General features: G+C 33.6%; 1 protein-coding gene across 1 annotated transcript; it reads left to right on the forward strand.

Annotated features, from left to right (window-relative positions):
• The first annotated feature begins 1,662 nt into the window (after window positions 1-1,662).
• On the forward strand, window positions 1,663-16,021 carry LOC149749164 (adhesion G protein-coupled receptor L3-like). Its single transcript, XM_089911997.1, has 3 exons — window positions 1,663-2,284; window positions 9,091-9,216; window positions 15,842-16,021. The coding sequence occupies exons 1-3, from the start codon at window positions 2,180-2,182 to the stop codon at window positions 15,944-15,946; spliced, it is 336 nt and encodes a 111-aa protein (XP_089768123.1). The 5' UTR covers window positions 1,663-2,179; the 3' UTR covers window positions 15,947-16,021.
• Window positions 16,022-16,503: the final 482 nt, after the last annotated feature.

Raw genomic sequence — 16,503 nt, forward strand, 5'->3', positions numbered from 1 at the left:
TGAAACTAATGAAGTTTTAGGTTAAATATCCAAAAGAGGGGAAAATATCTCCTTCAAAAATTAAACTTTACATATGCAAAATTGTCTCTTTCAAATTCGATATGTCACTTGATTGTTGATCCAATTGTTTATGAACGTATCTTTTAAATTTCTAAAACAAAGCTACAAGTCTGTACTAATCTATAAGCATAAACACAAATGCTAATATTTGGGCTTTTTTTCCTTTGTACGTTTTAAAATTACATGTCCTGTAATTAAGATTGGCAACCTTTGGGTGACCTTGCTGTAGACTTTCAGTTTGTTCTTCTGGTGAAGAGTCCTTTGTTTTCATTTTCTCCAATACCATTTCACTTACTTCTTCATGCTCTTGCTTATTTTTTTCTTTTGAAGTTGGGCTCATCACTCTTTTATATCATTAACACTTGGGCCCATCATGTGTTTTCTAGTGGATAATAGCTGGCTTGAGTATTTTATCCTATCATTTTATTTCTAAATCTGAATAGCAATTTTGACTTAATGGCGACTCTTCCCATTTTTCCTTATTCCAATACCTGTAAACAAATAAGAGCTTTACTTTGAAAGTTCCCATACTTCTGAATCTGCTTGTAAAATAAGATATTAATATCTAAGATGTTTTCTAATTTGTATAAGCAAACATGCCACATACAATGGCAAGCTTCCTTTAGGGATTCTTTATTCAAGAGTATTAAAGTTTTAAATTAAGCACATTAAATTTAATGGATGTTTACATCTGAAATATAGTGGCTGATGGTTGTAGAAGGAAAATGGTAAATATTTGAGATTAATTTTAATAAGACTTTAATAATATTTGACTACTTTGGGACATATGTTTCTTAAGACGTAGTTCTCTCTGAAAAATTTATTAAACCCAGCTTCAGATTATAGTAAACATATGTGATTTTTCCCCTTCATTTTGTAAAGTTTCAATCCCCATATTTATTCCTTAGACAATGTAAGTAGCAGATAGCAGTCTGCTAAAAATAAATATTAGATTACCATGTTCAGGAAGGTATACTGGGAAAGGAAAAGGTGAGCTCATAAGAGTATAGAGATCTAGACTGTTTTGGTCCTATTCTATATACTTAGAGAGAAGTTGAGAAGATTCCATTTTCAATTATTGGATTCCCGTCTATTGGAAAGATTCATTTTATTTTGATAGTAAATACATAATACATAACTACAAATATATGGACTTTTGTCACCCATTTATTACTATTGTGAATGGCAGCTTGGAGGAAACTAAGGGAATGGAGTGAGAGTGAGAATTTGTCTTCCATTCTGGACTACTTTGTTCATCCCTCTCCATCCCATTCTCAGCTTCATTTTCTCCTGCGAGTTTGCAGACACTTCAAAGACATGAAGGTGTCCTGAGCTATTGGGCTTCTTTTCAACAAAGCTGCCAATTGCCCGATATCCAAAGTCTAGTCCAACATAACCCAAGACACAGCAATCCAAAGGCTGAAAGAGTAGATGGTGATCTAGAGGGGAACTATTTTTTCCCATTTACTGTATCTCACACTTGTTCTACTTAACTATAGAATCAGACAAATAGAAGTTTAAAATTTTATACAATCTTCCATATACTGGTTCCTTCTGTTCTTGTCTGTAAACACTAAATTTTTTATGGAAAAAGAGGAAATTTGGAAAAATGGGGTAAAAGTGTATCAGATGAAGAGTCCAATCAAACAAGTGTTTGATTAATGGAAAGAGTCCAATCAAACAAATGTTATCATACCAATGAGACCAGTGGAGACTAACATAGCTTTACAGACTCTTCCCCCTTGCCATTCACCATAATTACATCTCCATACCATTTGCGTATGTGCTGCAAATACATGAATAATTTAATAGTACAAATCTGCTTTTGCATAAGTGAATTTCTGTGTTTATAGCATTTTCATTCATGTATATCTCCTCAAGCTTGAAAACATGTAAGTTCTCATTAAAATCTTAAAGTACTTATACCACCTGTCTTACATTTTCTGTCAATAAAACTGTAACAGTTTTTTCAGTGTCAGTATTGTTGATACAATATGACTGTGTTAATTAAAGACAAATTATTTGATAACCCTTAATTTTCTCTTCTCTCTGCAGGTCATGGGTTATAGGTGCAATAGCTCTTCTCTGCCTATTAGGATTGACCTGGGCCTTTGGACTCATGTATATTAATGAAAGCACAGTCATCATGGCGTATCTCTTCACCATTTTCAATTCTCTACAGGGAATGTTTATATTCATTTTCCATTGTGTCCTACAAAAGAAGGTAAGCTAGAATTCTCTGTTCAAGAATAAATAGCATACATTCTATGACAGCAAAGTACCCATAACATAAATCATTCTTGATGTGTTTGTCTCTAAGAAATAAATATATTACTTATTTGATTTCGTTTTTATAATAGTGAAGACAAAACAGACATAAAATGAAAGCATAAAAGTTGGCAAATGTGCTTGACAGCAAAAAACAGAATCAAAATATTTTGATTTGGACAATGTACAAAAACTATATTCTTATAGATTTGACCTTATAGTCTTTAATATTTTTATTGACAGACACATGGAATTTGTGTATTAGGGAGTAGATTTTCTAAGATGTTATGGAGGCATGGGATATATGTATATATATGTACATATATGGCATGGCATAGGAAATATATATTTTTCTGTTTTTTTTTAAACTAATTTGTATTGATATATTCTAGAAAATATAATTATCTAAACATTTTATGATAAAAACATTTATTTTTTAAATGAATCGTGGAAACTTAGTAAAGATCTCTGTATTTCTTTAAAAGCATCTTTTATAAAATCTATGATTTTGATGATTAGAATGCAATATTTAATTTTTATATTGTCTATTTTTATGATTTTTCACATTTATAAGGATGAAAATATTCATTTTCAAAGTTAATTTTAGCAACTAAATACTTAAATTGCATTTTCTTTTTAATCTCAAGATTGATTTTCTCATTTTACACTGTTTAACTCTATTATAAATGTGGTCTTTTTAGTTGTTGACCATATAGACCCCTGAGCCAAGACTGGGTCCGAATCCTAGCTCCTCTACTTAAAGGCTTATGTGACTTTGGGCCATTTAATTAACCTTTATATGCCCCAGTTTCCTCATGTGTAAAATGGAGGTAATAAAAATAATTATGAGATATTGAGAGGTGGCTCTGAAAATGAAATGGCAAGAAGTGAAATTTTTTTTCTAAGAAAGAAACTATAAGACCTAAAATTGTTTTTGGAAGATAAAGAGTAAAGATATCCACCTCTACGATTTTTGGCTTGAGAGACTAAGGGAACCTCAAATAAAAGTTGAGAAATGTGTCCACTTGTCGAGATGCATCCAGTTTTATCCTGTTTCAGTTTTATGTGGTGGTAGGTATTAAAAATGTGTTGGCATGATCTTAAATACAGGCTAGAATTGTATTGATGACTCAGACCTGTAAATGTAAGTTACAGAAAAGAGTTTATGATGTTAGAATGGATGGATTCTAATCTAATGGATTAGAATTAACTTAGAAAAGAGGTTGTGTTGGGAGGGATGAATCTTCCCAAATACTTAGTGTACACACACCCCAAATTGCCATCACTTAACCTAATAAAGGTTTTTTTTACTCATTGCACAATTGATGAGGGTGCCTCATGGAGGGACACAGCCCAATGAAAGCTCAGTCAACCTCACTGTTTGATTTCCACAACCACCTTGGGTGTTGACATCTAGCAGATAGTCTGAGAAAGAGAGAGAGGATCTTGTATAAAAAGGAAGTGGTTCACATCACTTCTACTCACCTTCCATCAGATAGGACACTATAAATAGTACCAACTAAACTTCAAGGAAAACTGGGAAACATACTCTACTTTTTGTACCCCAGGAAGATGAGGAATTGGGTATCACAAACAGCTAACAGTCTACCACACTTGATGATTATGAAGAGTAGGAGACATGAGTAATGAGTAAGAATAGAAATGGAAGGAAGAAAGTGTTTGAGGAGAAGAATGAGAAGGTAATACCTAAATGAAAGATAAGGCGGAAATGTCCAGAAGTAGACACTGGTCAGTATTATAAAACACTTCAGAGAAGTCAGAAAGACTAAGCACTTGGAAGGATTTCTAGATTTTGGTAGAAAAAAGCTATAACTGATTGTCAAGAGCAATATGTAGAATGATGGGTGCAAAATCAGGAGATTAAGGGAAAGGGTGGCATTTGTCCATATAAATAAGGAAATATTGGGCCATCATATTTAGTCATACTAACATCTTCAAATATAGGGAACCAGCTTTATCAATTATTTTATGTATTAGCTGGAAATTGGACTAACACATTTTTAAATTTTAATGTTTATATTGAAGTTTTCTACAGAACAGAAAATAGTTTTGTGCTTTGTGCATGAATGATTTTGATTGTAATTATTTTTTATTAGCCAGTACCTATTAGTTTTCCCAATTATTATTTTTCTTGTATTACAAATACATGTCAATGTTTTGATGTCCAGGTAGAGATACCAGACCTCAGGATCCAAAAACAAGTCTAGACTTTTTAGTATATTGAACATATTTAACAGAAGTGAAATTTTTAAAAATATGTCATCAAGCTCAATTTTGTGATTCATTAGAACAGAGTTCAGCAAACCACAGCTTGTGGGCCAGATTTGTCCAGCTGCTTTTAATTTTTGCAGTCAGTCAGCCAAGAATGGTTTTTGCATTTTTAAATGGATACATTTAAAATTTAAAATAAGTACACACACGGCATTGTTGGTTTTGCCTCTTGGTTCACAAAGCCTGAAATATTGACTGTCTGGCCCTTCATGAAAAAAAGTGCCAGGTCCTGATTCAGAAGCTTATTTTTATGATTTATAATAACTAGTAATAAGTATATTTTCTTTCATGCATTCTGTGTTTTGAATTTTTCGATTTTGGTGGCATTTTTATTGGGTGTCAAGAACATGGCCCAACATCAGAGAATATGGACATCGAATTATCATTCACCTTTTTTTTGCCTACAAAAAATCCAGATACTTCTCTTTGAAATTGCAGAAACAGTCCTAGGAGATTTTTCTTTTATTCCTTTTTTAAAAATTGAGGTATAATTGAGATATAACATTGTGTAAGTTTAAAGTATACAATGTATTGATTTGATACACTTATGTACTGTGAAATAATTACCACCATAGTGTGAACAGCTAATACCTCTGTCATCTAACATCTTTTCTTTTCTGTGGTGAGAACATTTAAGATCTCCTCTCTTAGCAACTTTCAACTGTATAATACAGTACTGTTAACTAGAATCATCATCATGTACCTTAGATTTCTAGAACTTATTCATCTTATGGCTAGGAGTTTGTACCCTTTGACCAACATTTCCCCATTTCCACACAGCCAACCTCTGGTAACAACCAATCTATTCTGTTTCTATGAATTTGGCTTTTTTAGATTCCACATATAAGTGATACCATACAGGATTCATCTTTCTCTGTCTGACTTACTTCACTTAGCATAATGCCTTCAAGGTCCATCCAACATTGTTGCAAATGGCATGATTTCCTTCCTTCTTGTGGCTGAATAATATTCCTAGATATATGTAACACATCTTCTTTATCCATTCATTCACTGATGGACACTTAGGTTGCTTCCATATCTTGGCTGTTGTGAATAGTGCTGCAATGAATATGGGAGTGCAGACATCTCTTCAAGATCCTGATTTCATTTCCTTTGGATATATACCCAGAAGTGGGATTGCTGAATCATATGGTAGTTCTATTTTCAATTTTATGAGGAACCTCCATACTGTTCTCCATAATGGCTGTACTTATTTACATTCCCACCAACAGTGCACAAGGGCTCTCTTTTCTCCATATCCTCACCAATACTTATCTCTTGTCTTCTTGATGCTACCCATTCTAACAGATGTGAAGTGATATCTCATTGTGATTTTATTTGCATTTTTCTAATTAGTTATGTTGAGCATCTTTTCATGTTAGCCATTTGTATGTCTTCTTAGGTAAAAAACTTCTATTCATTTCTTTTGTCCACTTTTAAATTGGATTGTTTGGTTTTTTGCTTCTGAGTTTATGAGTTCTTTATATATTTTTGGTATTAACCCCTTTTCAGATATATGATTTGCAAATATTCTATTCCATCCTGTAGATTGCCAATAAATTCTGTTGTTTCTTTTGCTGTGTAGAAGCTTTTTAGTTTAATGTAGTACAACTTGCTACTTTTGCTCTTGTTGCTTGTGCTTTCGATGTCATATCCAAAAAATTATTGTCAAGACCAATGTCCAGGAGTTTTCCCCTGTTTTCTTCTAGGAGTTTTGTGGTTTCAGGTGTTATGTTTAATTTTTTAATACATTTTGAGTTAAATGTTGTGGATGGTATAAGATAGGGGTTCAATTTCATTCTTCTGCGTGTGGTTAACCAGTTTTGCTAATACCATTTATTAAAGAGATTGTCTTTTCTCCATTAATTATTCATGGATCCCTTGTCAGATATTAGTTGACCATATATGCAAGGGTTTATTTCTGGGCTCTCCATCTGTTCCATTGTCTATGTGTCTATTATGCCAATACCATACTGCTTTGATTACTCTAGCTTTGCAGTATAGTGTGAAATCAGGAAACACGAAACCTCCATCTTTGTTCTTTCTCAGGATTGCTTTGGCTCTTTGAGGTCTTTGGTGGTTCTGTGCAAATTTTAGAGTTGTTTTTCCTGTATCTGTGAAGAATATCATTGAAATTTTTTCAAGAGATTACATTGAATCTATAGACAGTATTGGCTCTTATGGACATTTAACAATCATATTTCCTATAGGAGGTTTTTTTGTGTGTGGTACGCGGGCCTCTCACTGTTGTGGCCTCTCCCGTTGCGGAGCACAGGCTCCGGACGTGCAGGCTCAGCGGCCATGGCTCACGGGCCCAGCCGCTCCGCGGCATGTGGGATCTTCCTGGACCGGGGCACGAACCTGTGTCCCCTGCATCGGCAGGCTGACTCTCAACAACTGCGCCACCAGGGAAGTCCTTCCCAGAATCATTTTGAGGGAGGAGCCTAGCATAGTTCCTAGCAAATAGTGATTAAAAAGTAGAAGCTTCTTCATCTCACCCTCCCAAAACTTACACATGTCTTGGACACACACAGGTGGGCACAAACTTACTTCTTCTAAAAAATAAACAAAATATGAATTGGCTTGTAAATAGTGAATAAAAATAATTATTTCTAATTATTGAGAAATATAGCATAGAAGAGGTTGGTTGGAAAACATTAATATAACTTAAATATATTAAATAATATGTAATTTTGACATTACAAATCAGAGAAAGGCTTCAAAGCTTAGCACATCATGCCTCTTTGTTTTGTTCTCACTGAATGCCTTTTTTCTCTTAACTATCCATTCTTTCAACTTGATCTTCTAAACCAACACATTCCAACCTATCTTTTAAAAATAGCTTGAAGAAGTCCTCTTCTCTGAGAAGCCTTCTTTGGTCTGCCTACCCACTTCCTATCAGGCTCTCCTCCTCCATGCTTTGATTCACCTCACTCTGTATCATTGTTCCTATCACATAATAAGGATTTAATGAATGTGAGTTCTTCAAACAAATCTGAATATAGTCAGTCTCTGATTTTGCTATATCTTTGATAGAATGAATGTTCATATATTAAGATATAATGTTTTTTTTCAAATACTAATTTTGATGTGTCATTCACACTCCTTTTTTTGTTTTTGATTCTAAATAACACTTCTCAAAAAAGCATGTTTTTATAACTTTGTTTTAAATAATATTACATTGTCACAATTTCTGGAAACTATGAACTCATGTGAAATCAATAAAGTGCTAAGAATAACATATATACAGTGTTATTTCATAATGAATATAAAATTTGTGACTATAAAACCAGTAAGTTATCCTAGAATGTGTTTTTAATTGATGAACAAGTAGTTGGTAATTATTTTTCTTGATGTTGCTAGTGGAGGTGAGTTTTAGAACAGTTACTGTTTATTTTTGTATGTCTTGTTTGATTAAATAGGCAGTAATAAAAATTTTTAAATAAACATGATCAAAGTTTTCCCCAAAATTGTTGATATATTTTCCTGTTTGAAAACATCAGCTAAAAAATGATTATCTCCTTTTATCCTGTGATTTTTATACTACAGCAAGGATTAATAATGTAGTCACAATGCTATATAGAAAAGCAATCATATTTCTCTGTAATTATTGAATAGAACTATTTTGAAGGAATGAATTTAAAATATTTTGAGAATATTTTATAGTCTTAAGTTGCAGATTTGACCTCTTTTAAGAGAAATAAACTTCAGAGAAATATAAAATTTTAAAAAATGCTTAGCCCAACACATTCCTTTTTTTTCTGTTCTGTCTTTAAATATTCTCTCTCCTCTCTTTCTCCCTCTCCTTCTTTCTCCATTCCCTCTTCTCTCTAACTCCCTCACTACACTTCTGCCTAAAGAACAGTTCAACTGGGCTTCCCTGGTGGCGCAGTGGGTGAGAGTCCGCCTGCCGATGCAGGGGACACGGGTTCGTGCCCCGGTCCGGGAGGATCCCACATGCCGCGGAGCGGCTGGGCCAGTGAGTCATGGCCGCTGAGCCTGCGCGTCAGGAGCCTGTGCTCCGCAACGGGAGAGGCCACAACAGTCAGAGGCCCACGTAACCGCAAAAAAAAAAAAAAAAAAAAAAAAAATCTAGTGAGGAAGTTAGAGAGAAGAGGGAATGGAGAAAGAGTTAGATAGGCTACTTCATATCAAATCTGTGAAGCTAAAAATAGTGTCTTGAAGAGTCTTAAGTTTTTGTTTTTCCAACTGAGACTGTATCATTATAGTGTGATTGGATATATGTGTGTTTGCGTGTTTTAAAAGGCTCCAATTATGCAAAATTTCAATCTTGACAGTATGAATATTATTTTATATTGTGAAAAATGTATAAAATATATGCCGAACAGACTTTTTTATATCTGTAGGGCAAAAAAATTTTATATTAATTATCTAAAATAAAACACATGCATTTTATATTTCCTAGCTGAAATGAATTACTTGCTAACAGAAATTAATATTTTTGGCTAGGTACGAAAAGAGTATGGGAAATGTCTGCGAACACATTGTTGTAGTGGCAAAAGTACAGAGAGCTCCATTGGCTCAGGGAAAACATCTGGTTCTCGAACTCCTGGGCGGTACTCCACAGGCTCACAGGTAAACAATATTTGTTAACTAAAATGAAATATCTCTTACCTATCTTCTGTTATGGGTTGCTATCCTTTCTTGATGAGATCTATTTTCTATCCCAAGTATTTAACATATCAAATTTGTTGTTTTGTTTTAGTGTGTCTCAAATGAAAATGGTTATGACAGAAATTTAAGAAACCAAATTGCAAAGAAGTGAAGTTTAGGGTCTAAGTTTGCATAATAATTCATGATTTCAGATTATTCCCAGTTGAATGAATATAGAAGGTAAGGAAAGGAATTTTGCATTTCACCCAAAATTCTAAGAAAGTAATATTTTACATAGATATATGATTCTTGAGTTAATTACTTCACTTAACTAGTGTAATAATTCTTTATCATATACTGTATTTACTTATTAGATGGTATGTTTAATAAAAACAGTTCTAACTCATACCTTATTGTATGCTGGTAAATCAAAGGGCAATTCAGGTAGTGAAGAATACCATAATAGCATCATTGACTTAACTGATCTAAGTGCTACTCCCATCAGTCCAGCATTAAATATAGTAGCTGCATTATCCCTCATCAAGGAAATTTTAAACTTTTAGGTAACCTGTCTGCCATTTTTCCTAGGCCACAATGTCAGCCCAAAGATTATTACGTAGAAAGTTCAGCAACTCTAGGATGACTAAAATGAGCCAGTCAAATAAAAGACATATGTGGGTCATGCATGAATGAGTTTGGGTTCCAACTAGCATACTAATATTTTTAAGATTGTATGGTTCAGTGGGAAAAACAATCATTTTTTTCAGTGTTGTTAATAGCAATTTTCTGAAGAAGACTTGAATTTTAATTCCTAAATAAAGTTATAAATCAATAACATTTTTTTAACTCAGCTCAACCTATAAATCTATTTTTTTAACTTGGTAATTTTATATATAATATAAAAAAGAACACTTCATTTGTTCTTTGACTAATTTCCAATCAGCTTGTAAATTTAATCCATTAAATTCACCTAAACAATTCCATTCATATGCTTAGAAAATTAAATATCCTCATAACCTTTAAATATCATTTACAAATCTAATATATCTGATTCTCTCAAACACATTCACTGTCAGACTGGACTGTCGTACACACCTAACTAGCACTTGATAAACTCTATAAACCAAAGATAATGAACAATATTGTCGGAAATAAACACTTTCTCACACTAAAGGAGTTCTCTTTTATCTTACAAATAAAACTACATATCTAATATCAATCTAATATTTCCAACTAAAAATTTTAAAACTAACCTATAACTGTCAAACCTATCAGACTATCTCAACACTTAACAAGCACTAATTATCATAATGATCATGAAACTTATTCCTCCATATAATATACAGCTATTAATAATTTGAATTTATTTTATTATTTCTATGCCTTACTGAGGTTGCAAAATTGTAAATTAGGGGAAGCAAATGTTCCAAGTTAGGTGGACTGAGATTTCTTAGTCTAGGACTACTAAATTTGTCAGTTAGAAATCGGAAGTTTCACATAAGAGTTGGGGCATACCTGGATGATGCTTCCAGCGTGACCTCCTTGTAATCCATTCCTTTATTTTCGACCTGATAATGCTTAACTCTCTTTTTTGTAACAATCTTTTCCACAGCTTTTAAATTGCCGAGATTCTATGTCATTTAACTTGATTTGTTTGTGCATACTTCTCATAAAACCGAATGCATCAACCATTATCCCGTAGTTATTTTATTGACATATGCCCTTAATGAAACAATACTTTGGAGCTTCATTTATTATGTTAAAACAGAGTTGTGCAGTGTTTAGCATTACTTCTAAGCTACATGATAGGGCAGTGCAGCTTAATAGAATAACCATAAACTTGGTGGGTGGGGAGACCTCGGTTTGAATTTCACTAGCCTTGCCATGTACCTACCAGCTGTGACACAAAACAAGTTATTAAATCTCACTGACCCTCAGTTTTTTCATAAGTAAAGTGGTTTCTGATTTCTTATGTTGTTAGGAAGATCAAGCTAATGTATACCAAACACAACATACTGTACATGCTCAATAAACTGGAGCAGGTACCACTTACTAGTGTCATTATTGCAGACTATAATTTCAGGTATATATTTTAAAGCTGTGTCATTTTTTTCACTTTTACAGTTATAACATCACAATTCTAATAGTGGGAACAAAAACCCAATATTAGGTTTTTTTATTATGCTTAATATAATACTAATTCTGATTAACTACAACAATCCAACCCTACATAAAATGATAGTCACTTAAATCTAGTCTGTTTAGGTAAAAATAATAAATATTTCATATTAACTGTGAACTTCCATGAGCAAAGTCTAAAACAGTCACTGATATTAAGGTAAACTTTTGGGAGTATAGATGCCTTTTTCCACATCAGAGAACTTCTAAAATCACAATTGTTATATTTTTTTTGAGAAACATTGAGTTTCTCTTTAAATGCCAAGCAGTCTTGTAAGCTCTGGTGATAAAATGGTTGAAAGACAAATAACTTTCCCCATGATCTGGAGCTTTCCTTCTAATTGTAAAAGGCAGAAAATTTATTAACAAATAAACCAACAGGGAATATCAGATTATGAGAGCTGGTGGATAACCAAATATGGTTATATGATACAGAAAGTCCAGGTAGTTACTTAGATTAAGTGCTAGGCAAAGACTCTTTGGGGAAATGACAGGAAGGGAGTTCAGGGAAAGAGAATTCCAGGTGAGAGAACATCAAATACAAAGCCCTTTAGGTGGGTGAGACCTTGCAACTTTGGGAATAAGAAGAATGTCATTGGCTAAAGTGGTGAGAGAGTGAGTAGGAGATGAAGTCAAAGAAGGCTGGAGACAGATCCTTAGGTACTTTAAGAGTATGGGAGTTCACATTTTATTTTGATTACTTTAGAAAGGTAATGGGATCATTTAGAAAAAGCAGTGACAAGAAATCATCCACATGTAATAAAGATCATGTGGCTACTATGTAGGTAATGAAAGAGTGTGACTGGCAAGACTAAAAATTAAAAATCCTCTCCACCTGTTGATCCCCTGGTGCTAATCACTTATAAAAAGGTGGTAATATCCATAATCACACACAAACATATATTCACAGAGATGTGTATAGGATTGGTATGTGTGTGTATTTTTAAAAACTATGAGCTGAAGTATTGTCCTTTCCACTTTGACCTTCCATTAATTGTTCTGTCATTTATCTTTCATTTGTTTTACTGACTTTGTAAATGTATTTACTTTTGTTACATAATATTTGAAACATAAAAAAATATATGTGGCATATATTAAATTGTGAAGCATAGTATAATAAAATCAATACCCGTGAACTCACCAACCAACTTAGGAAACAATATTTTCCATATGTTTTTCCCTTGTTGAAACCTCTCCCTAACCAATCCCTATGCCTCCCTACCAGAGACATCTACTAGCTTCTGTTCTTCATTTCCTTGACTTTTCTAATAATTTCTTCACCTCCAGAAAAGATGTTGTTTACTTCACCTTTTTAAAATCTTTCTTTAAAATGGTACCTTATTGTGTGTAGTCTTCTGTGACTTGCTTTATTCACTGCCATATTCTAAGGCTTGTCCTGGTTCGTTCCATGAACATTTAAGTGTTGGCTCTGTGCCACATACTGTATACTTTTCTTCTGCCTGCAATACTTTACCCTTTTCTCCGTTTCCTTTTCAGAAATTATTTGATATAATGTAGTGAGTTGTTAATCTCCTAGATCAGGATTCAAATACTGGTTATGCCATTTATTTGGTCTGTGATATTGGACATGTGAACCTCTAAACCTCAATTTTGTAATGAATAAGAGAGTGAATACATGAAAAATACATAGCATAAAACCTAGAACATAGAAAGAATTGAAATATTTAAATATTATATTTATAATACATATTTTATGTATATACACGTATAATAATCACTGTGTACCAGGCATTATTTCAGGTGTGTGATATATCACTGAACAAAAAAAGGCAAAATTTTTGTTTTTCTTTTTATCTTTGGGCCACGCTGCGCTGCTTGCAGGATCTTAGTTCCCCGACCAGGGATTGAACCTGGACCCTCGGCAGGGAAAGTATGGAGTCCTAACCACTCGACCGCCACAGAATTCCCAAAACTTCTGTTTTTCTAGAGCCTCAAACCTAATGCAGACACTGGACATTAATTATTGGACATTAAATATAAGAAAAAGCTATATTATAATAATATTGTAGAAGATGGTAATGCTATGGGGGCAGAAATTGCAGAGTTGGGTGGGTGCAATACAGTTCTAAATAGGGTGATCAAGTTAGGTCTCTTTCAGGAGCGAAAGTTGAAGAGGTGAAAGGTTTACCCATACCAGTATCTGAGGAAGGAGCACTCCAGACAGAAGAAATAATCATACAAAACCTAAGGCAGGGGCTTCCCTGGTGGCGCAGTGGTTGAGAGTCCGCCTGCTGATGCAGGGGACACGGGTTCGTGCCCCAGTCCGGGAAGATCCCACATGCCGCGGAGCGGCTGGGCCCGTGAGCCATGGCCGCTGAGCCTGCGCGTCCGGAGCCTGTGCTCCGCAACGGGAGAGGCCACAACAGTGAGAGGCCTGCGTACGGCAAAAAAAAACCCCAAAAAAACCTAAGGCAGAATTGTGCTTGGTGTGTTAAGGAATGGCAGGGGAACAGGTGTGGCTAGCCCAGGTAGGGGAGACTAACGAAAATAATAATAGAAGATAATGGGGGCAGCTCAAATAAATGTCACCTAACAATGATCATAATTCCATCAACTCTCAGCTGAGATGTCACTTCTTCAGTGCAATGTTCTCAGATTTCCTAAACATGTTCTCTTGTTACGTGCACTTAAAAATTATTTCAATTAAGCAGTATAAAAAACATTAAACAAGCATGCAAAATATAAGCGTATGGCACGGTGATTTATTACCCTTCCCCAGACCAAATATTAGAATATTGAGAGTGCCTCAGAAACCATTTGAACCCTTCTTAATCATTCACCTCAAAACATAGTCACTATCTTAACTTTTAACAGTACTTTTTGTTTTGCATGTGTTTGATACTTATCCACATGAAATCATCCAATACATATTCTTTTATGTTTTCCTCCTTTCCTTGGACATCTATGTTGCTTCAGGAGGCTATGTTGCTCTTTTGTTTTCATCGCTGTATATTGTTATATAATTTATTCACTCATTCTACCACTGATAATCATTTGGACTGTTCACAGTTTTCAGCTATAAGTAATGCTTCTATGGAGATTTGTGGGCACATTGTACTTTTGCATTTATTTTTGTTAATTTACATTTGATTTGTCTGTCACTTACTAGTCTAGCAACTCCATGAAGGCAAAGATGTTTGTGTTTGCCTTTCCCCTTTGTATTTCCTAGGTTAGTATTCGGCATGCAGTAGAGGGTAATTAATATTTTTAATTAGTTAACTAATAAAACAAATGTGAGAGATTTGTTCTCAGTATTTCAGCTTGAAGTTTTGAAGTATTTTTCAATAGAAACATTTTTCAAGTGCAGGTTTTACTGCACCAGTTTTCTTATTGTACTTTTATTAGTTTTGCTGTATGTGTATGTGTATGTATGTATTTGCTGACCTATATAACAATATAGACATTTCTAAAAGATAAACATATCCCAATATTCATAAAACCAATTGTCTAGTATTTTAAGATTAGGTACTCCTGTTATTCAAGGAATTCAAATATATTTGGAACATAACCCATTTGTGAGCTTGATTTCACCATTAGCACTAGTAATAGTTCTAAGAAGTTTTTCATCCTTGGAAAAGCTTCTGAAAATATTTTGTTTCCTGCTCACAAGATTGTTAATACTTTTTGATCCCTAACTCAAATAAAGTAGCAAAGCAGTAAACCAGAAAAAAGTCCCCCCTCAATGGAAAAATATTACACTGCTTTCTTGAATTATCAGACACTTGGAAAATTGAATTTGAGAATATATATAATGATGTAAGAATGTTCAGTTCTCTATAAAACTTCCTACTGTCTAGAAATGAATAAAGATGAATCGACTTCCTTTATCTCCTTCAAAAGAAAGAAAAGTTGAGATAGTATGTAACTTGTAAAATTACATTGGTCTTACAAAATTTATGGAAAATGTTAAGTTTAGTAACATTTTAATATACTCTGTTCTTTTCTTACCAAACTGTTTCTTCTTGCAAGATTCTGAATTCATAAGTAAATCTTTTGTTAATAAAACTTACAAATTAATGCATATTTAAATATCCCATTCCCATAAAAGTTACGATGAAAATAATTTGTTTTACCTTAGAAATTTAAATTATTAAATTCTATCTAGAGTACATTTCTATGTATCTTCATGTTTAAATTGGTATAGTATGTTACATTTATTCCTTTTAAGTAGTTATAATTATTTCTGGCATAGGCATTTTAGAATACACTTAATGAGAACCAATTATTATCATCAATTTAGTTCCTGATGTTCTTATGCTACTGTACTACAAGCATGTAGAAGTTGTATATTTGCCAGATGCCAGAAATATAAGCCTCATATAACTGTAATAGAAACAAAAAAGAACAATATGTGTGAAAATTCACAGTGTGGTGAGCGCATTTCCTTTTTTTCCTTTCCCTCATCCAGAGCCGAATTCGTAGGATGTGGAATGACACGGTCCGAAAGCAGTCAGAGTCTTCCTTCATTACTGGAGATATAAACAGTTCAGCGTCACTCAACAGAGGTAATTAGAAATAATTTTTCATATTCACTCTTTTTTGTGATTACTTTAAGAAGTTCTTAAATGCATTGCTTTATTTGCAACTTCTGGACCTTGTTCCATGTGATAGGAATATTGCAAGGATATAAAACCTGGTTGAGTGTAGTAGTATGTTCCATTATTCATAAACCTTTTTGTTTTTTCAATCCAGAATTTTCAGGAGATCTTTTCTGAAAGTAATTTAAAAAGTGAGAAACTTCTTTCTCTAGTCATCTGCCACTGTTATAAACTGGTGAGCTGTCAGGCCTCATCGGAAGCAGTGAAAATGGGCAATTATGTGGCTATATAGTCTGCTAAACATTATAGAGTTCCACATTACCCCACGTATAGAGCAATTTCATAGTCTTTGTGGAAGTAAAATTATACTCTCTAACACATACTTAAGGCAACCTGTGTATTTGGGGAAAAATCCCACCTAATCTTAATATCAAAAAGATGTGTCCAGATAATATTGGCTATTTAAAGATACAGAAGAAAAAACCCACTATATATAAATCTTATATATATATAAAAAGATTTTTTTGGTGTG

The sequence above is a fragment of the Delphinapterus leucas genome, chromosome 5 (assembly GCF_059928025.1).
Source record: "Delphinapterus leucas isolate spDelLeu-1000000601 "Yukka" chromosome 5, BTC_Dleu_Yukka2, whole genome shotgun sequence".
NCBI lineage: Eukaryota > Metazoa > Chordata > Mammalia > Artiodactyla > Monodontidae > Delphinapterus > Delphinapterus leucas.

What these genes read in the sequence shown, in the direction of transcription:
- LOC149749164 (XM_089911997.1), top strand. Translation starts at nt 2,180, where the DNA reads ATGTATATTAATGAAAGCACAGTCATCATGGCGTATCTCTTCACCATT. An exon ending in ATTGTGTCCTACAAAAGAAG is followed by an intron (nt 2,285 to 9,090) that starts GTAAGCTAGAAT and finishes ATTTTTGGCTAG; the next exon opens with GTACGAAAAGAGTATGGGAA. An exon ending in GGTACTCCACAGGCTCACAG is followed by an intron (nt 9,217 to 15,841) that starts GTAAACAATATT and finishes TCCCTCATCCAG; the next exon opens with AGCCGAATTCGTAGGATGTG.